We start from the raw sequence: 25,083 nt of genomic DNA on the forward strand, positions 1-25,083 counted from the left end.
GGGGATCTGATGGCCGTCTACAAACTGGCCAAGGGGGACCAGCAGGCACTGGGGGAGTCCCTGTTCCCCCGAGCACTACCGGGAGTAACGAGGAACAATGACACCATAAATTGACCAAGAGTAGATTCAGGCTAGATACCAGGAGGCACTACTTTACTGTCAGGGCGGCTAGGATCTGGAGCCAGCTTCCAAGAGAAGTGGTGCTGGCTCCTACCCTGGGGGTCTTCAAAAGGAGGCTAGACAATCACCTTGCCGGGGTCGTTTGACCCCAGTACTCTTTCCTACCCATGGCAGGGGGTCGGACTTGATGATCTGCTCAGGTCCCTTCTGACTCTACCAACTATGAAACTATGATAATCTTTCCACTACACAGTGAATTGTGCCCATAGCTTGAGAACTTGACTATGCACGCTTCAAAGCAAATCCTGGCTACCCTTATGAACAGAGCAGTTTACACTAGGTGAGAAGACTCATCACACTTCCATAGACAAGAATGGGCTGGATTCTCCAGTGACAAGGGAGAACATTTCTATTGTCAGCACTTGCTAAGGCTAACAGGTCTCAAGTCACTGGGAGAACATATCTTGTGGGGATAAGAAGATTGTTTTTACCACAGGCAATAAAGAAAGACTTGTGTCTGGGATGAACTGTCACTTACGGACATCTCTTTCTATTCTACAAGTTGGGAGGAGTTAGTTTTGATATCGCTCAAAAATGTTCTCATAAGTCAGGGTTGTAATGCAATGCAGGGTGGTTTAGAAATAACAAGCAAAGCAGTATTTAACTCATTACAGGAGAGAATAGATTCCAGGAAAGGATGGGAGAAACTGTGTCTAACAGCAGTGGTGTTAGCAAGGTGTTTATGGAAACTAGCTGATGTTGGGGTAGGAAGAGGTAAGTCCCCAACTTCATAAACAGTAAACACCAAGGGTAAAATGTTTCAGTAGTGACTGGTTCTGAGTGCCTTAAAAAGGGACCACCTTTTTCAGGAAGTGCCAAGCACCTTTCAGTTGTCACGCTGGGCAGTAGAAAAGTTGAGGCTTGACCCAAGGTCATTTGTCACTTCTAGGGCTAGATTTTGAAAGTAGTTGCCTTGAGTCACTGCTTTTAAATCACTGATGGGCAGGGCCTTATGAAAGGTAATCTAAGGGGGAAAGGTGTCCAAGAGCGTGGCTTGTACATTAGAAGGGACCATATTACGGCATACAGCAGGCTATTTTGATGTGAAGGAAGAACAGGAAGTACAGCAAGAGATCAGCCTGGCTAAACTCTTTAATGAACTGAAACTAAGAAAGGAATCTTACAAAAAAGTGGGAACTTGGTCATGTTATTAGGAAGAAAAACGAAAGGAGTATAGCAGGGGCATGCAGGGAAAAAGTTAGGAAGGTCAAGGCACAAATTGAGATATAACTAACAAGGGACATGAGGCAAGAACAACAAAAAAAGCATTCCACAAGTACGTTGCAAGTAAAGTGGCAGCCAGGGAATGTGTAGGTCTCTTCCTAAAAGCAGCTGGCAATCTAATCATGGATGATGCAGAGAAGGTTTAAGTATTTAATGCCTCCTTTACTTCAGTCTCCATGAAAAAGATCCACTAGCAGAGACAGTTGGCAGGAAGACTATAGAAAAAGGTGAATCAGGGTAGAGTAGGGAAAGAGCAGCTCATAAATTATTTAGAAAAGCTGGGCCAGACAAGACCAATCCTAGAATACTCAAGGAATTGCCTGTGGTATGTGCATGACCACCGGCTATTATCTTTGAGAACTCGTGGTGGTCTGATGAGGTCCCAAATTAACTGAGAAAGAGCAAATAGTTTCAATTAAAAAAAAAAAAGGGTGGTGGGAAGCAGGATCTTGGGGGGAAGGGGTTAAATCAGTCAAACCTCAACACCTAGAAAGTTTAAAGAACACATCATCCAGGAAACCTATAGCATAACAAGGTCAGGAACTGCTAAAGTGGATGTGTCAAGGGCAAATCATGCTTGACTGACTGGATTTTCTTCTCTGACGAAGTGGCAGGTTTTGTGGATAGTGCAGGGGAGCAGTGGATATGATACACTTCAACTGTACTTCAGCAAGGATTTTAACATACTCTTCCATGATATTAGTAAGCTAAGAAAATAGTCTGGATGACAGTACTATAAGGGTGGATTTATAACTGGTTGGATCACTGAGCACAACGAGCAGTCATCAATGGTTCAGTGATTAGTTAGAGATAGAGGTATCAGGTCAGGTTCCTGAGGAGTCTGTCCTGGATCCAGTACTGTTTTAAGATCTTCATTAATGGAGGATTTGGACTGAGTACACAGGCTGCAGGTCTGCAGAGGACACTAAACTGTGTGGGGTTGCAGACACTTTGGAGGGTGGGATTATGATTCAGGAATAAACCTTGATGAACTGGAAAGATAGTCCAGAATAAATGAAATTTAACAAGGGCAAATGCAAAAGTCCTGCACTTGAGAGAAGAGTCACATGCTCAAATACAAAATGGGGAACAGTAGGATCAGCTGCATTACTGTAGAAAAGGGCCTTGGGGCTGGAGGTAGAGGTTATAGTGGATGGCAAAACGAGTCAGAAAAAATAGCATAGTTGGTTATATTAACAGAAGCATAAAAGGGTCATTTGCAAGCCAAGAGAAACGATTAGGCCTCACCTGGAGTACTGCATCCAGTGCTGGGCACTTCAGCTCAGTAAAGATATACACAAGTTGGAAAGGATCCACTGGAGAGCAATGAACACGATTACAAGTGTAGGAAACAGGGGAGACAAGGAAAGGCTAAAAGAATGGGGATTCTTTAGTCCAGAAAAGACAAAATAGAGGGGGATTTAATAAGTCTTCAAATACACAAAGGATAGGTTATAGGGATGATGGCAATAGACTATTTTTTTGTGGCCACGGGACAGTACAATAAGCGTTTTAATTTGCAGCAATGGAAATTTAGGTTGATATTAGGAAAGACTTTCATACTATAAGGGTAGTTAATTGTTCAAGCAGGCTACTTATGGAGATTGTGAAATCTCCATCCCTGGAAGCTTTTAAAACCAGATTAGACAGACACTTGACTGGGATACTTTAGTCCTGGATGATCCTGCTGTGAGGAGACTGAACTAGATGGCATCACAAGGTCTGCTCCAGCCCTACTTTGCCATGATTCTAGGATTTTGCTCCTCTATTTTTCAGCACCATTGTGTGACCCTTTACAAGGGCCTGTTAAGGTCCCTTCCTGTCCAATGATCCTGAACCTGAAAAATATGGTAATGGACCACTCTCAAAAGGAGGATCTTTTTATAGTACTGTCTTTGGATTGTGGGAAGGTGCTAGAGACAGCCCCAGGCATCAGAAAAAGGGTTTGATTAATGAGCGGTAAGTTGATCTGGTGTACAAGAGGAAAGAGACCACCGCCTGGTAGAAGACTCACATGCCAGGAGACTGGGAGGACAAAAACATGCCTGCATGCGAAGAGGCAAACAAGAAACCTTCAGCTTCTACTAGAAATTGGACAGACAGGAGAGAGAGGAGTCAAGAACAAGAGGAAGGGAATTGCATGCATGGCCAGGAACCAACCTTACACTTTGGTCAGTTCCAGCCATTAAGAGCTGTTTTTCTAGAAGACCTGCAAGGTTTTGCACGATACAGTCCTTTAGGCATAAAGTACATATGCAACTCTCTGGCCCATTTCATTAGGCAGAGTTCATGCTAAAGGTAGTAAAATGACGATCAGTTTAATCCTTCTCAGTATCACCGCCCATCTCTTCCTAATATATTCCAACAACAATTGTACAATTATGTTGTACTTACTTCTCATCGTACTGGGGGTTCAATGTTTTTTTCTTAACAGTTGTCTTCTTTCTGCCTGTCCATCTTTTATCTGGAAGCAGGTAGATGCGAACATAGGGGTCTATTCCCCGGGTAGAACATTGTATCAAGTTCCTGTTGAAAGAAAAATAAATAGTCTATATTGATACCACGTGATCCACAAGCTCTGAACTAGACATTATAGTCAAGCCAAATTTTCACAGATTCAGGGACAAACAATTAGCTTCCATCCGAACTCCCAAGATAAGAAAGATCTCAGGTCTTTCAAACTGAATTATATACAACTTGAAGTTAATTAAAATTTGAAGCAGGTGGCTGCTGGATGCTTGAAACTTTTGAGAAATGAGGCTACTTCCAGACTTTTAACTACAGAGATAAAACAGCTAATTTTTAGGCATCTATTTTTCAAAACCTAGACTTCTTAATTTTAGGATAGCCAAGGCAGGAGCCACCCAAAGAAGTCAGGGAAGAAAGAGTCTGGGTGGTGGGATGCAATGTTGTAGACCATGCTAAACTCTGCGTATTTATTCCTATCACAGGATAATGAAATAAATGGAACATCAAATGGATCAGATATAGCAGTTCCCGTGTTCCCGAGTCCAGTAAAACTGAATAGTTAAGAGTCAGCAAATGTTACCATCCCTTGGCAATATTTGCTGTGCTATGCTATATAGCCTGTATGTGTTATGTACATTTAATAAAAGTTACAGTGAAGTATTCACACATATAAGGAAAACATATCTCCATTTAGATAATAGGCAGATACAAAAAAAAAGTTACCTGCAACCATTTATCATCACAACGAGACTCTGCCGCAAAGAAGCATATCTCACAGTAACATGAATCTCTCCCAAAGACATATCCACTTGGTTTGTTCCACTGTAAGACACAGTCAGCATCTTTTAAAATGCAACAGGATGCATGCAACAAAAGGTATATGCAGAGGGGTGCATATTAGGAGAGCTACCAGTTGACAATGCATTTTCAATTGAAAAAGTGACAATAAGGCGGGGGGGAAGCTAGCCATGCACCAAGTCTCACAGCCCATCCCCTTGAGAAACATGAACCCAAGTTTCAGAGCATAAAACGATGCTGCTTGAGGTTTCCCACGTTTTGCTCCCATTAGCCCTCGACAGGATAACACCAGAAATGGTCAGAATGCTTCTTGTACCAGCACCTGCTCTTGTAATGAACACAGCACAGGCATGATTATAATAACGTGTCTCCATAAAGCACTTGGATGCCCACTTCTTGTCCACGTACTCTAAGTATGGCATAATGTTGTCTCCCTCCTGTAAGCTAACTTGCTACCCAACAGAAGATTTTGGTGCATCCCTTAGAATATTATTACAATTGGAACAGGCTACCTCAAGAACTTGTGAAAACTTCATCCTTGAAAGTTTTCAAGAACAGGTTAGACAGACACTTGAGTGGGATGGTTTAGTCAGGGAAGCTCCTGCCGTAAGCACGGCAGATGACCTTGTGAGGTCCCTACCAGCTGTACTTTCTTACGTTTCTACACAGTTCCCAAGACCCAGGTATTATCCTATAGCAGGAACACTTAGAAAATATTCTTGTTTCAATGTGCATTACACAGAAAAACTGTCAAAGGCTAGACTGAACAGCTGGAACTGGTTTGATATTTATTTGACTGAAAAGAACCTTTCTTCTTTACATTCAAATGGTTAAAGTATCACAAAAGGGAATTAATTCTCCAAAGTCACACTGCACGAATGCACAGGTGTCTACAGACTTCTGTAGAACACGAAGACCCATGTTGAAGGAAGAACTGATTAAGTTAACTTCCAGAAAAGCATCTTCAGGCCTTAGAAAGATTTACCTTACTCCTTGACCGCTGGTGGACTAAAACATTTATGCAAGTTCTCTGCTAAATCCCTTAGGAGTCTGGGGTCTGCACTCCCTGCTCCGTACGCAGTCTACAAAAACAATATGCATCTAGTAAAATTTAGACTTAAGATACATACTTGCGCAGGTCTGGATTGGTGCGACTTAAATCAAAGCAGGAAGAAGGAAGAGAACCCAGTGAACCGATACTGGGGGCCAGCCCGAGTTCCTGCAGAGCTGGCATCGAGGGTGCTGGCAGTATCCTTGTGTGTAGGGTCGCTGGTGGTTGGGGTTCCGGATTTTGTGCACCTGCTGGCTCAATACAGTCAGCGGCAGTGTCCTTCACTGGGCCTGCCAAGTGCTCATGTGCAGTAAGGTCTGCATTGCTCTCCTTCCTTGCTGGTTCAGCTTCAGGCACTGCAGAATTTTTGGTCACCTGGGGTATTTTGGAGGCTTCTGTTTTTGGTGGAGGGAAATATTTGGCTTGGCTTCCACCCTTCTCTGCAACAGGTACAGGAAGTTGCTTTAAGGCATTTACACCAGAAGAGACACTTAGTGGGTCAGGCTCCTCGATGTTCAAGACCTAAGAACCAGGAGGTGCAGAAATCAAGTGTGGGTGCTAAATGCCAACATTACAGCACGTAATCCTTTGGGATGGTTATCACTGACTTCAGAGAGGAGCATGGAAATCAGAGCAAGGGCCTCACCATTTATATCTCACTATAAACTCTTTCAGTGACCTAAAGATTCCCCTCTTATTTCTACTTCTTTATTCTTATAAAGGAATCACCGAATCATAGAAAATGAGGGTTGGAAGGGACCTCAGGAGGTCATCTAGTCCAATCCCCTGCTCAAAGCAGGACCAGCCCCAACTAGATCATCCCAGCCAAAGCTTTGTCTACCCAGGTCTTGAAAACCTCCAAGGATGGAGTTTTCACCATCTCTCTGGGTAACCTGTTCCAGTGTTTTACTACCCTCCTAGTGAGAAAATTCTTCCTAATATCCAGCCTAAACTTCCCTTGCTGCAACTTGAGCCCATTGCTCCTTGTTCTGTCATCTGTCACCACTGAGAACAGTCCTGCTCCATCCTCTTTGCAACCCCCCTTCAGGGAGTCGAAGATTGCTATTAAATCCCCTTTCAGTCTTCTCTTCTCCAGACTAAATAATACCAGCTCCCTTGGTCTTTCCTCATAAGTCATGTCTCCCATCCCCCAAACCATTTTCATTGCCCTCTGCTGGACTCTCCAATTTGTCCACACTCTTTCTGTAGTGGGGCGCCCAAAACTGGACTCCAGACTCCAGATGTGGCCTCACCAGTGCTGAATAGAGGGGAATAATTGATTCCTTTGACCTACTGGCAACACATCTACCAATGTAGCCCAGGATGCCATTAGCCTTCTTGGCAACAAGGGCACACTGTCGGCTCATACTCAGTTTATTCTCCACTGTAACCCCCAGGTCTTTTCCTGCAGAGCTGGTGCCCAGACAGTCACCCCCAGCCTGACCCAGTGCAGGGGATTGTTCTGTGCAGGACTTTGCACTTGTTCTTATTGAACCTCATAAAATTTCTTTTGGCTCAACCCTCTAATTTATCTAGGTCACCCTGAATCCTAGCCTTACCCTCCAGCGTATCTTCTACTCCCCACAGTTTGGCGTCACCTAAATGGGTTTGTAGTGAAGGCTCTGAACTGGAACTCAGGAAATCGGATTTCAGTTTCCAGCTCTTACTACAGACCCCTGAGTGCATGCAAGGAAGTAAATCATCTTCTGATACCATTCACCATCTGTAAACAGGGGTATGCTTCTTGTTTCCTACCCTTTGCCTATCTAATCAGGACTCTGGGACAGGGACTGATCTCTTGTTATATGTCTTTATACAGATCCAGCTCATCTGTGGTTGCTTCAGTAATACTAATATGTCAGCCAAAGCTACAAAGGGTGCATCTACACATTGCAATATGGTGATATTGCCACAGCACCATGCTTTGATACTTCCTTTTGGAAGTACTACAGCATGGTGCACTATGGGTGGTTACTGCACAGCGCAGTTAGATTTTGCTGCTACATCATTATAGCAGTGCACTGTACTGGGGGACTGTGCCACTACGGTGACATAGCTGGTAATCGCATGTAGACCCTTCGCGATTACTACATCACCGTAGTGCACTGTATGGTGATGTAGCGCGTTGCTACATCACCATAGGGTGACATGCAGACACACCCAAAGTATTTAAAAATTGCCATGGCTACAGTTGGGGTGGCGGCGGAGGAGTGCATTTGGTGCTTAAACTCCCACATGTAAATCCAGGCCTTCATAAGTGATTAAAATTTTCCCTAATTTTATTGGTGCCATTGATCATTTGTTTAGGTTTTAAGCGTGTGTTTTAAGGCCCTAACTTTAGGGCTTTTCTTGTTAATTTGCTTCACTTTTAAGGATACTGGTCTGCAGCTTTAGGACTCCTGACTTTTAAAAAACTTCCCAGGAAAAACCTCAAACACTAAACAAGGATGAAAGGCAACCATCATATTTCAGGAGAACTGGTTTATTTTGGGAATGCAAGGGGCAAAGAGGAGAAGCCAGCTTGACACAGAGCTTCAGTCGTGGTTCTGGAGCACTGATCACATCATCATTTTACACCCCAGCCTTCCAGGTAAATGATAATTCATGTCAGTGGACTCGGAACATTTGAAAAATGGCCAGCAACAATTTATTCAGGGGGCAGGGCAAGAATTCATGGCATGCAAGTTCTGTCTTCTCTACAGCAGTTCCTGAATTTGCCTGTGGCTAGGAAACCCAATCTGTTTGGTTTGCTATTACCTTACAGGACAGATTCAGTTTCCATGGAGCTGCACATCAAAGTTGCAACTCTTGGCAGCGATACTGCCTTGTTGGTCAGGCTGAAGTATTTTTAAATCAGTGATCTATGCTGGCATTGGCGTAAGGCTTGACTAGTTTCCTTCAGTGACATGCAGGGAAAGCAGGGGAAATACGAGAGAGGACAACTCACCCGCAGGACTAGTTTCATCTTAATAAAGCTGTCTGGGCCAGAGTGATCCAGCTGAAATCTCTGATCAAGAGTCATCTCAGGCTCCTTCAGCACTTGCGACATTGACACAACAAGGGTTCCCAGTGCATTTTCCCGATCATCATCTTTTATCTGGAGGTAGGAGGTTTTGGTTAGCAGGCAAGCTAGGCCAGCAAGCAGCACACTGGCACACAGCAAAGCCAGGAGTTAGACTCTGCTGCACAGTGACCAAGATGTGAAGAGAGGGAGCTTGTCTTCTACAGAACCTGCTATTGCATGTAAGACTATTCAGATGATGCATGTAGGGGCTAATCCCACCCCAACCTGAGTGAGAGGGGACCCTTTGCAACAGCAAAGGCACAGACATTTCTTCAGGGGATATTCAGGACATGAATCTCAGCACCCATCTCCACAGGCAAAGAGCCACAAGACTGCAGTCCAGTTATTAAGCCAGAGGAGTTGCACAGAGGAATGCCTGCGTCTCTCTGTGCCACTGGAAAGAGTCCTTGCTTGCTTGCTCTGGGTCGAGCTCCTTCCTCCTAAGGGACAGACCTGGGATGGCATCCACTCTGCTCTGGAAGAGGTAATGTTTATACATCTAATAGCAACCTGCTCAAGCAGCCCAAATTGCCTTTGTAGCTCTGAAAAAAAATCCAAAGTGATTTTGGAGCATCAGCACACCCCAGCCCAACAGGGCATTAGAGGAATGTAAATGCCCACTTCGGTGCCTGAACACAAGTTTTCCTTTATTGATAATTTACTAGAAGACAAAGGGATCTGCTCTGAATCAGAAGAATCATCTGACCCAAGGGCCTGCAAAACATAACATGTTCATAGCAAAATGCTTAGGTATTGCCCTGGTCACTGCCAGAGATCCCTTCTATTCGCATATGACCGTGTTCATTTTACTGTGCAGTGGGCAGCAACTAAACAGGCCTGGATGTCTATTATGTATATGAGCAGTGTGTAAGGTATCATGAGGAAGCTGGACATGGTGGAGAGGGAGAGGGAGGATGAATGGATGGGTTCTGAGAGCATGGGTTAGGAGAGGAGAAGGTCAGAAACTGAAACTGGGTGATAAGGGCAGAAGATCCAAATTTTTAATAGCAGCAGTCAACTTGCCAGGGATTTCTGTGCCAGACCCATACCACACTTCACAAAAACAAGGTGCCAAGTGCTGGGAAGTCCCTGAGAGTGGTTCCAGCACACCTAGTATGGAGGCACAAGGTCCACCAACTGGTGACAGTCACTTCCACTACCAGTTCACCAGCACCAGCTCAACTCAACCCCTTTGGCCCCCCTGCACTCTCCATGCTCATACTGAAGTAATTTTGCCTTGAAACAGATTTGCACCTGTAAATTGGTGCCTGAAATCATAACTCAAGTGGGGCAACTGGGGTAGCAGCCGTGGTCACCAATTTAAGGGAGCAGGAAAAAAAATAGGAGCTGGTGCTGTAACCACACTACTGCATTGCTGGGAGTTGCTGCTGCTGGGAGTCGCTGCTGCTTCCACGTGTTGCAGCTGTCCCAGGCACCTGGTTGCCTTGTTCTTCCTCTGCATAAAACTGTGTAAATCCAGACCAGGAAGAGGCAAGGAACCCTCTCTCACCTCCACGTGCAGGGACTGGGAGTGGGCACTGTGAATGAAGAACGTGAAAGCCTGGCGCCAGACAGGATCCTTGCGGAAACTGCAGGTCTGTAGGAAGAGAAGAGAAGAGGATTGTGGCATTTTAGCTCTTCAGAGCTTCAGGTTCTACACAGACACCGACACAGGCACAGGCAGCAGGATCACACATGCTGCAGGCCTTCTTACAAGCAGGCCCAGGTCAGACACTTGCACAAAAGCCAACGTCTCTGCCAGGTGCAGCACAAACAAGTTATGCTATGCAGGTTAATGCTAAGACAGGTCAGGCAGGTTACAGCTTTCCACGAGCTGCAGCATCCTGCACTTGCGGCCGAGCAGCATTCCTACATGCCTTTCAAAACCAAGAATAAGTGCAGTGTTTCTCAATGGCCTTTCCACCAAGAACAGCTCAGGGATTCCAGTATAACGGGGGGTGGAGGAAAGTGTGCAAAATAATGCGGGGGAAGAGCAGGCAGGCTGCTCTTATGTGAACAAAGTTAGGGACTCAGCGTTTGGTCTGATTTGTCTCGAAGCAAGAAATGAATTGATAAAAAAGAAAAATGCCTATGGGGCAGGAAGTAGATTGGACTGTACTTCAGGCAGACTTTTTTATGTTTGATGGGAAGAGAAGGGAGACACGGAGTGACAGTGGGATTTTTATTGTGAAGAAAAAGATTAGTTTTTGTATGAATTGGTTTCAGATGTAAGGGGGAGGAAAATATTTTGATGAATAAGGGAAGATACCAGACTGATGGGAGTGGAATAGTGAGCGAGTTGGGGGGTTTGCTGGCTCTTCACCATATTGTGATCGGAGAACAAATTCTTTGCTGGCTCATGTCACATATTAATCCTGAGGTATAAAGGTGCTATTATACAAGTGATGACCCAAGGGAGGGGGAGGCAAAATAAAAGAAAATAACGGCTACAATAAATCAGGCTTAAATTTATTGGGAAACTAAAATCATCTTCAAAGGGACACTCTTCTTCCACTTGATCCATAAACCACAGCGCTGCATTTGGAAGCATCTCCAACATATTAATATCAGACACTTGTTTGCTGAATTTTTAGAAGCGCCTCACCTAAAAATTACATTTTTAAGACAAAACAAAAGGGTGAAATGGCCTCACCTTGCTTTTCTGAGTCTTGTTTCCCACAGTGAGCTGAGTATAAGATGAAGGCTCTCGTTCCATTTTCTGCTATTTCCAATCATTCAACAAAAAGAAGAAAAAGTCAGCTCTTGGCAATATGCAACCAGCAGTACAAACCCACCCCCACATTTGCTTATTTGCAACATTTAACTGGTGAACTGACGTTCGCTTTATTTTTACTTGTCCAAATCTAAGCCTAAAAAGCTAAATTCTCGGAGTCAATGGGAAGGAGGCAATTCGGAGGGTGAATTCCAGATCTGTAGGTGGTTTTGAAAACCTCACCCTAAATACTTAAAATCAAATGAAGCACTCTGTTTTTGGTTAGTAGCAAGGCCACCCCTTTAAGACACCTCTAGGTAATGACAGGATCACAGGAAAGCAAGGCTGGAAGGGACTTTGTGAAGTCATCCCATCATCCCAGCTCAAGGCAGGATCATCACCCACTAAACCATTGCAGTCAAGTGTCTGTCCAATCTGCTCTTAAAAACCTCCAGCAATCAAGAGTCTACATCTTCTCTAGGTAGCCTGTTCCAGCGCTTGATCATCCTCATAGTCAGAAAGTTCTTCCTAATCTCCAACCTTAATGCCCTCTCCTGCAGCTTGAGACCATTGCTCCTCGTCCTGTCCCCATGACCCACAGATTCTAATCTCTAGTCTTTTTGCAATTGCCCTGCAGGTAGTTAAAAGCTTTTATCAAATCCCACCCCACCCCCGAATCTTCTCTCCTCCAGACAAAATAATCCTAGTTCTTACAGAACACAAGGAAAGGCCCAAATCATAGTATCCCATTTCATCAGGAGCTCAGGAAGGTGGGATATATGGAGTAAAGAAACGTTATGGTAACAAAACAGCAGCCAAGCCATGTGCTAGTGGGAACATACATGTAAGGTATCTTCTATGCCATTCTTAAGTAACTTTTCATTTTGAATCCTCACATCTTTTTTCTGAACTTCAGTGAACCAAAGAAGTTCCAGCTAACATGCTGGTTCTTTGATCTTCTGCCCTTGAGGGTTCATAATTAAGATAGCGTTGTGCAGTATAGATAGGGACCACTGGAATTTGCACCGGAAGTGCACTGCACAGTGGCTCCTTTAATCTTGTAGTTTCCCCTGCAAGCCCCTCCCTCTCCTCCACCCCTCGCTGCTGATTGGCAGAGGAGTCCCATCAGCCCTGCTGCTTTCTCCTGACGGCCAGGAGGAGAAAGCAATGAGTGGTGGGGCCTGTCCGTCAATCAGCAAGGGAGGCGGGGGAGGCACTTCAAGATTAAAGGAGCCACTGCACAGTGCACTTCTGGTGCAAATTCCAGTGGTCCCTAATGATAGGTGTACATAAATGACACTATTGATTGGGAGGGGAGGTTAAGAAAGAAGGCACACGAGGGAAAAACAGGGGAAGAGGTGCCTCATCTCAAAGCAGAGATTCTCCAACACTCAGAAAGCTGCCCAAGACTCAATAAATCTCAGACTTCACAGATGCGATTTCCCCAGAATGACGGTAGCATTTCCTGCAGGCATCTATGGCATGGGAACATATATCTGCTCAGTGAAGGATAGTTTCTTCCCAGGAGGGATAACACTGAGCCTCCAGCAAACTTCACAATCTCCATGATGGCAGCCTCCAACTAAGATAAAAAAGCAGGCCACCTCATGGGTCTTTGTCTCCCCACCTAAAATGGCCACAATGGTTTTACTTAGGAAACACAGTGTATTCCTTGCATTGGAGCCCAATCCCGATGCAAAGAGACCACTGTAGGATGCCGTATGGTCATGGAGTCGGAAAGCTTTGTGATGCTCCCTCCGCCCACCTGTCATAGCACAGGAAATGAAGCATACACCAAAGCTCCCTGGGGAGCGGAAAAAAAGCAGAAGGCTAAAAAAAAAAGAGCTCTGGAAAAAGGAAGGTAAACCTTCAGTACCCAACAACAAAAAGAATATACAAGCAGAAGCGTGAAATTAAGTAGAACCAAATCCAGCACATATAGGAGTGCAGAAAACTTTATTCCAATTGCACACTTCAGCATTTCTAAGATTAACTGCTCAACAGGGGGAGGCAGGAGGAGGTTCACTCTGTTTGATAGCAGTATGGTTTGTCTGAGTTCAAGGAAAGCCAAGTGCTTTCCAGATGCAACGTCTGCATTGCAAGAGAGAGCTGCACAGTGCTTGAGGAGCAGAGGGAATCAGCTAGAGCAAAGCAAGATGAGGCAAGTGTGCCAGGATAGCATGGAAACTTCCTCGGGTTAAGTTTGGTCCTAAATTGAGCAGGAAGCCAGCAGTGATGTCCGAGTAAGGGGATAATGTCCCTCCGCTGGCCAGCTGCCATTTTAGAACAACAGAGGCTGGAAAGACTGACATGAAAGGACTGAGCACTGGAGATGAGTGCCAAGAATTAGCCTGATGCCTGGCTTCTCTTTCTTGGTTAAAAAAAAAAAAAACAATAATAAAAAATGAGCATTTTATTTTTGTCCTTCTCAGACCTGGCATAAATTTCAAAATGAAAATCAGAAAAACCAGTAGGCTGTATCCATCCCTGCAGATGCTAGTGTTGTACCAGGATGACTGGTTCAGAACAACAGTTATTTGGACCTCAATCCTATCACAGTCAACATATTTCCCCTTCACAGAAAGAAGCCCAAACTGTTAAAATACTGTGCAGCCCAGCATGTGATGTTGAAAGCACTGGGAAAATACAGTATGCATTGCATTTACCTTGAGGTACTTGTTGCCTTTGAACTTCTTTGCACCATATTCACAATTCGAATATTCAAACTGGTTTTTCTGTATCAGTAAAACATTTTACAATGGTTAGCGCCGGGATTATTTTTCTGAAGTTAAAAGTATAGGCTGCTCATTACTTCTCTACTTACTGGAAGGTTGCAAGCACTGTCCAAATACACTATTAATATTGCTGTGGCGAGACCATTCTTATCCTGTAACGGTCAGTAAAAACAAACACGTTAATCGAGGACTAGATCACAGCAGAACCGAAATGCATGTGGTTTGTACTGACATGCCAATGACAGACAACTTATCCACCTGTTCCTAAAACTAAGGCAGGGACAAATACATATTTGGGAGAAGAAGCTGTTACTCAAGACTGTGCATCAGCTGTTATGATGCAACTGCTATGGGATCACACAGACCTAACAATACCAGAGATTTAAATCAGGGGTAGGCAACCTTTTCCAGCTGCAGGTGGAAGGACCCACCATGGGTCAGGGGTGAGTGCTTGCACCTGACACTCATCCCCTGCAGCAGCATGGGGAGAAAGCAGACAGCCAAAGCCCCCTCATCCACAGGCCAAATCTGACCTACAGCCCATAGGTTGCCAACCCCTAATTTCAATCACCGAGAAGTTAACCCAGGGTCAAAATTGAACTGGTTTTGCTATGCCTGTATCAATACTATATCACGCAGATGTAACAGTTGCACCATAAGAGCTTGCATCAGTACCCTTTGATATCAATATAATAGTAATATCCGCCTATACTGGGGGTGGGCAATTATTTTGGGCGGAGGGCCACTTACTGAGTTTTGGCAAGCCATTGAGGGCAGCCAGGGGCATATAAATATTAATTTTCTAAATTTTTTAGGGGCCTCGCGGGCCAGATAGATTGGTTTGGCAGGCCGCATCTGGCCCACGGGCCACATTTTGCCCACCCCTAGTCTATACCTTAACTGCTCTACAAGGAATGAAAAGCTGGTGGAGAATGGTAAGTCAGGGCCAGTGGTTCTCAAATTGTTTAGACTCATGTCACCCCTCAAAAATGTCTGCTCTTAGTTTTCTGTAGTCTTTTTTGACAGCAGAAAAATAATAGAGCATTTTTTCTATTGCAAAGAACCCAAAGAGACCACTACAGGTCACGCATTTTTTTTTTTTTTTAACTATAGATTCTTATTAGAAATCACTGGGTTCATGTTGTGAATTGCATATGCACATCTAACAGAGCTAACAGTGCGGTATCCTGTGACACCCCTTACAGGTCCTCAAGGCACCCCAGTTGAGAATCACTGGTTTAGGCACACAAGTATCATCATCAAATACATACTACAGCAAGTTGGTCAGACAACTGGTAACTGATGAAACCAGGGACTAAAGAGAAACTGAATGTCAGCAGCCAAGTACAACTGGAGCGTCTTGTATCACTCATTCACTGCCAGGATGTCTTGAGGTTTGGATTACTGCAAGGACATTTCATGGCCTGAGGGCCCACAGGTGGGGGAGGCTCTGTTCTCTATTGCACATCTATTGATATGCAATTCACAGTGTCCAAGGAGCAATCTCATTGTCAAACTTTCTGATTCCATCTTTAAATACACGGGGCACAAAATCTACAGATTGATGAGAACATGATCAGATGTAATTAATGCAATTAGAGCTGGTGCAGTTTTTAAGATGGGTACCAGACCTTACATTGTAATTAAAAAAAAGTTACATTGTAATTGTAATACTATTTGAACCTCAGACATGAAGTCACAAATTCAAAATGACTCTACTTCCTCTAAAAATAATTCTATTCCAATGTGTGACTCTAACTAACCAACAGTGTAGTTGTTCAAGCAATCACCTTAGAATCCTTTTGTGGAGCCCCTGGTTGAGCGTGGGACTGAACTATATTCTTAATTGTACACACCAGCATTAGTCCCCTGCCATTTCACAAAACAGAAAGCCCAGATATGAATTACACCGCGCTGCCCTGCCCCTGACTGCAGTGAAAGCACCGAAACACATTCTACTGAATTGTGGCAGAAGGAAATGACGTAACAAAAGGTGAGAGTGATTCAAACTCGCCTGCTGAAAGCGTATCACGATTTACAGCCATGGCCTCAACCTAGTATCACTACAGGAGGTCAATTTATGCTATGTGTTCAGAGAGATTGCAGCTGTCAAACACTGCCAGATTTTAATTCCTTTGGCTTATTCAAGAATAATTGTGACTTGGATGCAAAGCAGGCTCAGTCTTGGGGAAAGTTCACGTGGAAGCCTTGTCAAACAATGATAAGATCCAAGGTATTTACTTTTGGCTCACGGTCTCACAGGCTCTTTTGCCAAGTAATTAAGAGCACCAGAAACAAATAAAACTCACCTTGCACAGCTTTTCTTGGTCAGTCACTAATGAAAGCCACTCGAGCTTCAAGTGCAGGTGTCCGCTTGCTGTCTTACTTAAGGGAAACCACTAAATTAAAGAGAACAGAAGCATAATCTGAAACCGTGTAGTAGAAGCATATATGTGTATGTCGCAATCCTTCTGTGAATGATGCATGACCGCCAACTAAAACTGTACTTTGAGCTCCTAAGATGGAGTTAGATTCTAGCAGAAAAATCTCTGCATAAAAATATCCGGAAAGAAACTTGAAACACCGACACAGCATGCAAAAGTTCTTAATAAGGAGAACACCGAATGTTATCTGGAACTAACAGCAAGCACTGGATACTGGGCTAGCTCCATAGTCTTCCAATAGCATTGATTCCTTCCAAAACCCAAATGCTTTTAACAAGATTTATCTAGACACACGTACGTACAGTGTCCCGGGTGTTTGTGCAATACAGCTGCAAAAGCACACCATGGCCAAGACACAGCTTTTCAAGCTTTATGAGTAAGTGTCTACTGAACTTGAGGAGGCGGCTAGCCAATTTCGTGGGCAGATCCCAGGCCGGCTGCCACGTTTGTGGGCTCAGCACAGCAGGACCCTTCACACCTCTGATTGGCCAAAGGCTCTGGCAGTCCCACCCTTCCCGCAGATTGCCGGATGGCCCGAAACTGCAGCTTAATTACCTTGATTAAGTCTGGGGAAGCCATTAATCCATGCTTAATAATGCATGGATTAATGGCTTCCCCAGGCTTAATTGGGGTAATTCAGCCATGGTTTTGGGCCAAGTGGCTTCCTGCCTTGCTGGTAAGTTGTTTTTTGTGGGGTCTTTTTGCAGTAAGCCCACTGTTTTTTGCAGAGTCTGCCTGATTTTGCATTTTCCGTGAAAATCACACAATTGCAAAATCAGTAGCACCCTCTTTATGAGCAAACCCAGAGCTGAATACATGCTTGTAAAAATAAAAATTAGTAAAATAACCAACAAGCTGCACATCAGCGGAAAAGAGAAGACCAGAGTGATTCATGGCATCATTATGTTTACAGCACTTGGCCTTGAACAAGCTGCAATAAGAGGGTTGGGTTTGGTTTTTTTTACCTCATCAACAAGTCTGTCATTCATCACGTCCCCGAGGTTGATAAGTAGGCTGGAAGACAAGACGTGAAAGTCATGTTTAAGTGAACAGCATATTTGTGATGAGTGGGCAAAGAGATGGACTCCGCTACACTTTTGTTACTGGGATATCTCCTTGTTAGGGTACTGAGACCATCAAATTCATTTCACAAAGTGGACAGCATCCAACTGTGAGGACTTTACCCCAATAGATCTGAAAATCCATAAGAGAAAGGCTCCAGTCGTTACTTCTAATCCTAAATGCTACTTTAGGGGAAGAAATTATATTTTAAAGAAAAACTCTACATATTTCACTGAGCAAACAGCTCTGAGCTGGCTTTAGCGGTAACTCTACAGGAAACTGGACAATTGAAACACACAACACATCACAGCCTACTGAATATAGGGGGAGCAAATTATGTTGATCACCTGCCCAGAAAGTCATCTTTATCCGGATCTTCATCATACAAGTCTACTTCTAAGTCCTGACCAGGCAATTCATGGACAACAAACTGCAGAAAAGACAAAGAAAACTAGTTTTAGATTAAAAATATATAAACATATTCAAGTGCTCCATTTGAAACAATCACAAGGACGCAGCATTTCTCAAGTGCCTTGTGAAAATGCAGACAAGTGGCAAGCTGCATTCCAAAACAGCTCCATTAATAAGGACGATTCATTAGATGCAAATATGTTTCAGCAGAAATACGAAATCTTTGCGAGGTGGTAGCTTAAGTTGTAGTTAAAAGATGTGACCAGGAGTCTCCAGCTAGTCAGGGTCATAACACTAGCCAGCCAGCCAACAGCCAGCACACACACACACAAAACAAGCCTTCCATCAGCTATTAAGGGGCAACTATTTTTGCAGCACAGTTTATATATAAAATTGAATTTGGGTCTCCTCTCAAATCTACACTCGCTAGAATCCCATCAGGTAGCATGTTTTCGATTCTAACAACCGGCAATTCTAGTCAGTAGGAGCAAAGTAAAGTAAAAAAGTCCATGTGGATGTCATGATAATACATGCCAAGTCGTCGCCAGCTCTGGCATAGCAACCTGGTTATCCAGGAAAAGCATACACGCATGCATGCAGACTTAATGCTACTGTCAGGAAAAAAGCTTGTACACACAGAGCATGGTTGCAGATTCTTACACTAATGAAGTGGTTGATTCTATTAAGCAAGATTTTAATTAGCCATGGGCAGTGTACTCCTCAGATCAGCTTGAGAACTGGCATGTCAATTCAGGGACTAAAGTAAAGTTTACTGTGTAAATTGGAGCTTATTTGATTAAGGGCTTCTTTGGTTCAACATGTGATCTGTTAACAAAGTAACAAGCAGTCTACCTGCTCCAAAGTGATTAGGCTAGGGAAGGGCCAAGGACAATTTTGCCTGCATCAAAAAGGCACGCATAACCCTTAGCTTCATCTACTTCAGAAGACCACTAAATTCAGTACCTCATAGACTTCATTCCAGATGGGATTAAGGTCTCGGGAAATGGTCCTGCTCCGGAACTGCACCACGCCAACACGAAGAATCGCATAAGGGTCTGACTTCCCTCTAATGGCACCAAGGAAGCTGTCTTTTTGGACAAGGTTTTCGGCTTCTAGCAGATGCACTCTCACCACTCCCTGAATGAAATGAGGCATTGCTAATCAGCCATTAAATCACAACCCCCTTGATAATTACAACACACTGCCTCTGAAGCCAGCCATTTCTAACATTGATTCCAATGACCAGAAGGATTTGTCTGAATGGTATTTTGATGTAGTTCATTTTCTGTGATTGAGTTGGAACACGTGACCTATTAAACATGCTTCCCATCCTTGACTTGGAAAAAGTCACCTTATCCAGAGACACAAGTGGTTATACCTGGGCAGGAAAATGCTTCCAATTAATACTATACACAAACAGTCACACCTGATGCTATTACTAAGGGTCTGAGCTCTTCAATTCCCATGGACTTCATGGGGAATTAAGAAGGCTCAAACTCTGAGTAAATATTCCTTAGCTGCAGGATCACCCACCATTGGTTAGACAGGATACTTTCGATTAGTTGATGTAATGAGGGTCATTCAACTTGCATTTGGTGATTAAATTTATGGTGGAGAACAGCAATGTTGCCAGACATGGGCTATCATTGCATTTAAAGGGTAAATGTGACTCGACAGCATGTAATAAATAATTGCCAAAGTGGCCAAAATGTACAATCATTTAGGAAACTCCAAAGAGTTCTTGCATTTGAAAGAAAATGTTTGCAGTCAATCAAGTTGCCATCTTCAGCTTATTTTAAATTGTCCTTGTGTCATGCTTCACGCGCTTGGACTTTCTCAAAGATATTTTGCTTCCCTGCCGGCGTTTCTAATGCTGAACAGATATCATCTGGGGTAGCAATCCCAAAGTGGAACTGGATCAAGGTACTACCGCTCTAAGAGCTGGCACTGACTGAAATGATAAAACTATTGGCTGTTTACAGCAATAAAATCCTATCTCAAGGACAAAAATAATCCATTTACATTCGCTTGAGCTTACATTTTGACAATGGAAAATAACCTTTTTTGTTAAGTCCAGTAAAACAATACAGTATTTCCTCTTTTAGTAGCACTGGTGAACTTCCACCCTTCTGTCATTCACCGAGTTATTCCTCACTCTGTATCTAATGTAATTACTGTTTGTAAGTTCAAAAAGATACTTCAGAAAGATTTTTGGTAAAATACCTTACATTGTGAAAAGATCTCTGCAATTCTCAAACCTCACTACTATTCGTGCTTTTTCAGAAGCATTACTAAACCCAAATGCTTTGAGAATTCTGGATTAAGGCCCAAATCAAGGACAAACTGAAGAGTAATCATGTTCCTAACTTAATCTAAATCTTTCATTTGGCAAGGTCTCTGTTTAAGACATGACTATGTAAAGAGGATATCCAAAACCCAGAAAGTTCGAAACTCTTTTTATAAGCAAAGAATACTGCCATATAATGGGGATCCTATATGAAAAGACTAAATCTAACTATGCCAAAAATTGTCAAAAACAATATAACATGCGAGGGGCATAGATTAAAACTACCTATACAATATTGAGATGTATGCACTAGAATACTCAAAAGAGTCAAATCTAATACCCATGCCCCGCTACAGCAGTAGGAGTTAAAAGAAGGCCAACACCTGGTATTTTATTTTACTTTTATTGGCATTCCCCTAGGTTTCCCTGCTGCATTCTTGCTCAAATGTGGTTAGTTCTAACAAAATGTGCATGCAGGAGAGATCTCCAGGGCATTTGGCTTGGTACAAATAGATTCTGTGCAGGTCTTCTTTAAAGCTGGGGCAACCTGTCACACTACTGCACTCCTGAGCCTAGTATCATACCCAAAGCAGCATTGTTAGGTAGAATACTCACTGCGGTTCTGACCGAAGCCAGCAACTCATTTAATTGGTGGCACTAATCATGGGTCAGACACTAATGCGCACAGCCTACTACCCGTCACCGCAGGGAACACCACGTTAAACTGACTCTGGTCCCATATGTCATGGAGAACACTCACACATGGGACAGGGAATTGCAGGCAGGACACATCGATGTTATCGTTCAGGGGAACCGTGATTCTGTTTGGAAGCACCAGGCGGGCTGCAATGAGGTCCTGGATTATTGTTTCAGACATGAAACTGAAAGGAAACATTAAAAGAAATGAGTTACCATTTCCCCTTAAAACAGGGCTGTTCAACCCCCAGCCTGCAGGCCAGTCTGGAGCCATGCCATCCAGCCTACAGGGGTCCCCACGGCTCCAAAGACAGGGCAGTGAGAGTGGAAGGAGCACCCTGCTGCCAAGTTTCTGGACCCTTGGGGAGTCCCGGAGGTCAGACAGCATGCTAGATGGGTGCATGGAGGTGGCCAGGGACCTGATCCGGACACACCCAGGCCTGCAGTAGGCAGTGCAGGGTCCAATCCTGCAGTGTGGGACCACGGGAGGTGATGCAGGGCTCTGATCTGGAAGCATAGGCCTGATCCTAGCACACAGGGTCCAATCCTGCCTCTGGACTGACCCTGTATCATTTGGCTGGCCTGTGGCACTAAAAGTTAAGCACCACTGACTTGCAACAAAAGAAAGTTGCCAACAGTGTAATCTAGATTCCCCTCCCCACGTCCTGAAGTAGATTTCTTTTCCTCCATTGAGTGTTCCAGAACCAAGATTTCAGAGGCTGTGATCCTGCTCATGTAACTGCGTGAATGAGGTGTAAAAAATTGAAATCTGCACATAATGAAGAGCTGGCCAAGATGCTGAGCATGGGTGACTGGTACCACCTTAGTTGGGGGGGCACGTGCCCCCCCAGCAGCCAGTCAGCGACCGGGGGGGAGGGTCCCTCCGCCACAAAACTCACCAACTGGGAAGCAGCCGCAGCACTCCCACTCCCTGGCCGGTACTCACAGCGGGGACACCAGCACTCCCGCCTGCCCTCCATCACCTAACTGGGGAGCACAGCCAGTCAGGGTGTGCACCAGCACTCTCAGAGGGTGCATATGCACCCCTGTGCACCCCCTACGTGTCACCACTGATGCTGAGGGGACATTTTCATAGGCCACGGCAGAAATGGGCGCTCAAGTACATATGCACGAGTCTTGAAGTTACAAATTCTGGTTGGATTTGGCTTTAGAAGCCTGTGAATTGTGAAGAAGATGCAAGAGTGTAGGGCGCTGAATGAAGTGGAGGCAGGAACGCTTCAGAATAAGAGGTTTAAGTCTTAGGTGTTTTCTGCACTTCCTTAGAAATACACCACAGAGCGAAGCAAGACAGAGCATGAACAGGGAACCTCCATGGGCACAATGTCTCCATGACAAACTTATCCTTTGGGGTATTTTATTTGGAGGACTAGAACCTAAAATGAAACAGGTGATCCAGCTTCACATCAGCACAAAGGGTAATTTCTTCCCTTGGCCCCATGCACATAGTCCTGAGTGATTTTAGTACGGACTATGTAGTGGTTTCTGTGCACACATATCCACAGAATTTGGTCCCCAGGCTCACAAGTCATAGGATCAACAGTCATAAAGCCCTTTATACAGGCACAACATGAGTGTTGCGCATGCCGTGATAGTGAGAGCTTTTCCTCCCCTCCTCCACCCAGTCTGCCTTACCTATAATCTTAGGGCAGTGCTTGGCAACTCAAGCACTGCCCTATCCAAAGTCAGATTTAAGAACAACCAGGCAACCTGATTATAAATAGAAAGCTGAAGCCAGGCACATTCAAATTAGAAACCGAGTGCAAATTTTTAACAGCGAGGGTTGATTAGCCATTGGAACAAACTTCTACAGGGAAGCGGTGGATTCTCCTTCAACACCTTCAAATCTAGACTCAATACCTTTCTGGAACAAGTTTTTCAGGTAAGCATGCATGATTAGGCTTAGTACAGGTGACTGGGTGAAATGTAGTGGCCAGTGATACATACAAGGTTAGGCTACTTGAACTGATGGTCCCTTCTGGTCTTAAATCTCAGAATCTTTTAAAAATACATTAGCGCACTCTGGGATTTTTCAGTTTTAACCTCATTGCTGTGGTCACAGAGTCCACGGAGTTGGTATCTGACCTACCCCCAGAGCCAGAAGCATAAAAATACTCAGACACTGTTAGTGCTCATCTATCAATGGTACCTTCAAGGTACAAGAGGTGTTAGCAAGACTCTAAGCAGGGGCCAGGATACCTTTATAGGCAAAAAATAAAAACACAAATGTCTGGAACTTCTGCCCAATGCTAACAATAGAAGTGCCATTCAGTATATAACTATGCTGTGACCTGGTCATAGTTTAAAGATTCAGCTTTTTCACAATACACTATGGAAAAGCAATGCTTTTGTACGAATGCAAAAGAAAAATCTCCAGATTCTTTTCTTAAAAAAAAGGCTTGTGATTTCCTTACCAAAATCTGGATCAATTAAAGGTTGCACAAAGACTACATCATGTGAATTCTACCAGTGCACCAATAAAAGGAAAAATCAACATTATCAGCTATCAGGTTTTTTTGGCTGGTGTAGCCAATAACATACCAATAAATACAATATGCCTTCTGACCGGGGCCCCTGGATGCTGCGTGCATGCACACAGCCACAGCATACATGTAGCCAGGAATGCAGCTGGGCAGCATGGAGGGCAGTGGTAAGTCTGTGGAGGGGAAGGAGCATGGGGGGCAGATCGAGGCCCCCATGGTGAGGGAGGGAGTAGACCAAGGGCTGGGGACACTGCCCAGCCAGGGCAGCGAATGGGACCACAGGGCTGGGGTGGGGAGCAGGACAAAAGTTGTGGGTGGCTTGGCCAGGGGGCACAGGAGAGGTGGTGAGGGGGTGGCTCCCTGTTGCTGCACGCACTCCTGGGGGAGGCATGGGAGGCATGCCCCGCACCGGATTTGTGCTTGGGGCGGAGGCAGACTGCTTGCTGTGGCCTCGGGGCTCTCTGCCCTGCTGCCTTTGCCCCAGGAGCCATGTGCTGGCTGCACCACATCCCCTGCCTATCTGGCAGCAGCAAGTTGTGCTTCCTGCTGCCAGGCAGGCAGAAGACGTGCAACCAGAGCACAGCTCTCGGGGCAAAGGCAGCAGAGCGGAGAACCCCAAGCCTACAGTGGGCAGTCTGTTCCTAAAAGTGTCTCTGTGCTTAAAAATGGTGGCAGCAGTGCTTGAACTCAAGCTCATTTGACAAGCTTTAGTTCAAGTGCCCCGCCACTGTTTTTAAGCACTGGGACGCTGATCTCTGGATGAGCTGCCCGTGGCTCCACCTCACTGTCCGCCCCAGGGTCCCATTCACTGCCCTGACTGGGCAGCACCCCTAGCCCCAGGCCCTGCCCCATTCCCTCCCTCACTGTGAGGCCCTTGATCTGACCTCCCCCCATGCCCCTTTCCTTACACAGACTTACCTGCAGGGTGCTTCTCTCCACGCTGCCTGGCTGTGCTCCTGTAAATCAGTTACTGGGACAGTATCAGCCGATATGCCTGGTGAATAATCTGCTATCGGTATCGGCCAAGAAAACCTCTATTGGTGCACCCCTACTAAATTCTAGTGGAATGCCAAGTCCAGCTAAAAGTGACTAAAGACTGTGTGACTAGAAGGTATTTTGTATTTATTAAGTCTTCCCAATAGATCAGATTCATTTAAAAGGAAGCTCAGGGGCACTAAAGCATGGCTCTCTTGGCACATAGCCAGCATGGGTTGTGTATTTGCTTCTTCTTCCTGCTGCCCCTCAGGTCGCTGGGATTTGCAGTCCATAATCACAACAGCAGGACCCAGCAGGGTTGCTTATTACTTCCTCTTCCGGCTTCAGGTGCCTCTGGGATTTGTAATCCACAGTCGGAGCCAGCAGTAAGTGTGAGTGTGGGAAGGGGTGTTTAACCCCTTTCCCTGGCCTCAGACCCCAGCAGGGATTTGCCTGTGGGGGTCAGTCCCCCC

At 44.7% G+C, this 25,083-nt stretch overlaps 1 protein-coding gene across 1 annotated transcript in view; it reads right to left on the bottom strand.

The window, feature by feature from the left end:
- Positions 1-25,083, bottom strand: part of ESYT3 (extended synaptotagmin 3) — a 57,422-nt gene that overhangs the window by 4,739 nt on the left and 27,600 nt on the right. Inside the window, exons 9-21 of the mRNA XM_019553574.1 lie at positions 21,199-21,319; positions 19,115-19,288; positions 18,088-18,170; positions 17,644-17,692; positions 16,544-16,633; positions 14,324-14,386; positions 14,166-14,234; positions 11,440-11,508; positions 10,297-10,383; positions 8,670-8,819; positions 5,802-6,244; positions 4,597-4,695; positions 3,799-3,930 (exon numbers count right to left, since the gene is read on the bottom strand). Of these exons, the coding sequence (XP_019409119.1) occupies positions 3,799-3,930; positions 4,597-4,695; positions 5,802-6,244; positions 8,670-8,819; positions 10,297-10,383; positions 11,440-11,508; positions 14,166-14,234; positions 14,324-14,386; positions 16,544-16,633; positions 17,644-17,692; positions 18,088-18,170; positions 19,115-19,288; positions 21,199-21,319 (1,629 nt within the window). The remainder of the gene's footprint in view (positions 1-3,798; positions 3,931-4,596; positions 4,696-5,801; positions 6,245-8,669; positions 8,820-10,296; positions 10,384-11,439; positions 11,509-14,165; positions 14,235-14,323; positions 14,387-16,543; positions 16,634-17,643; positions 17,693-18,087; positions 18,171-19,114; positions 19,289-21,198; positions 21,320-25,083) is intronic.

This window comes from Crocodylus porosus, unplaced genomic scaffold, assembly GCF_001723895.1.
Source record: "Crocodylus porosus isolate Cpor-Errol unplaced genomic scaffold, CroPor_comp1, whole genome shotgun sequence".
Classification (NCBI taxonomy): domain Eukaryota; kingdom Metazoa; phylum Chordata; order Crocodylia; family Crocodylidae; genus Crocodylus; species Crocodylus porosus.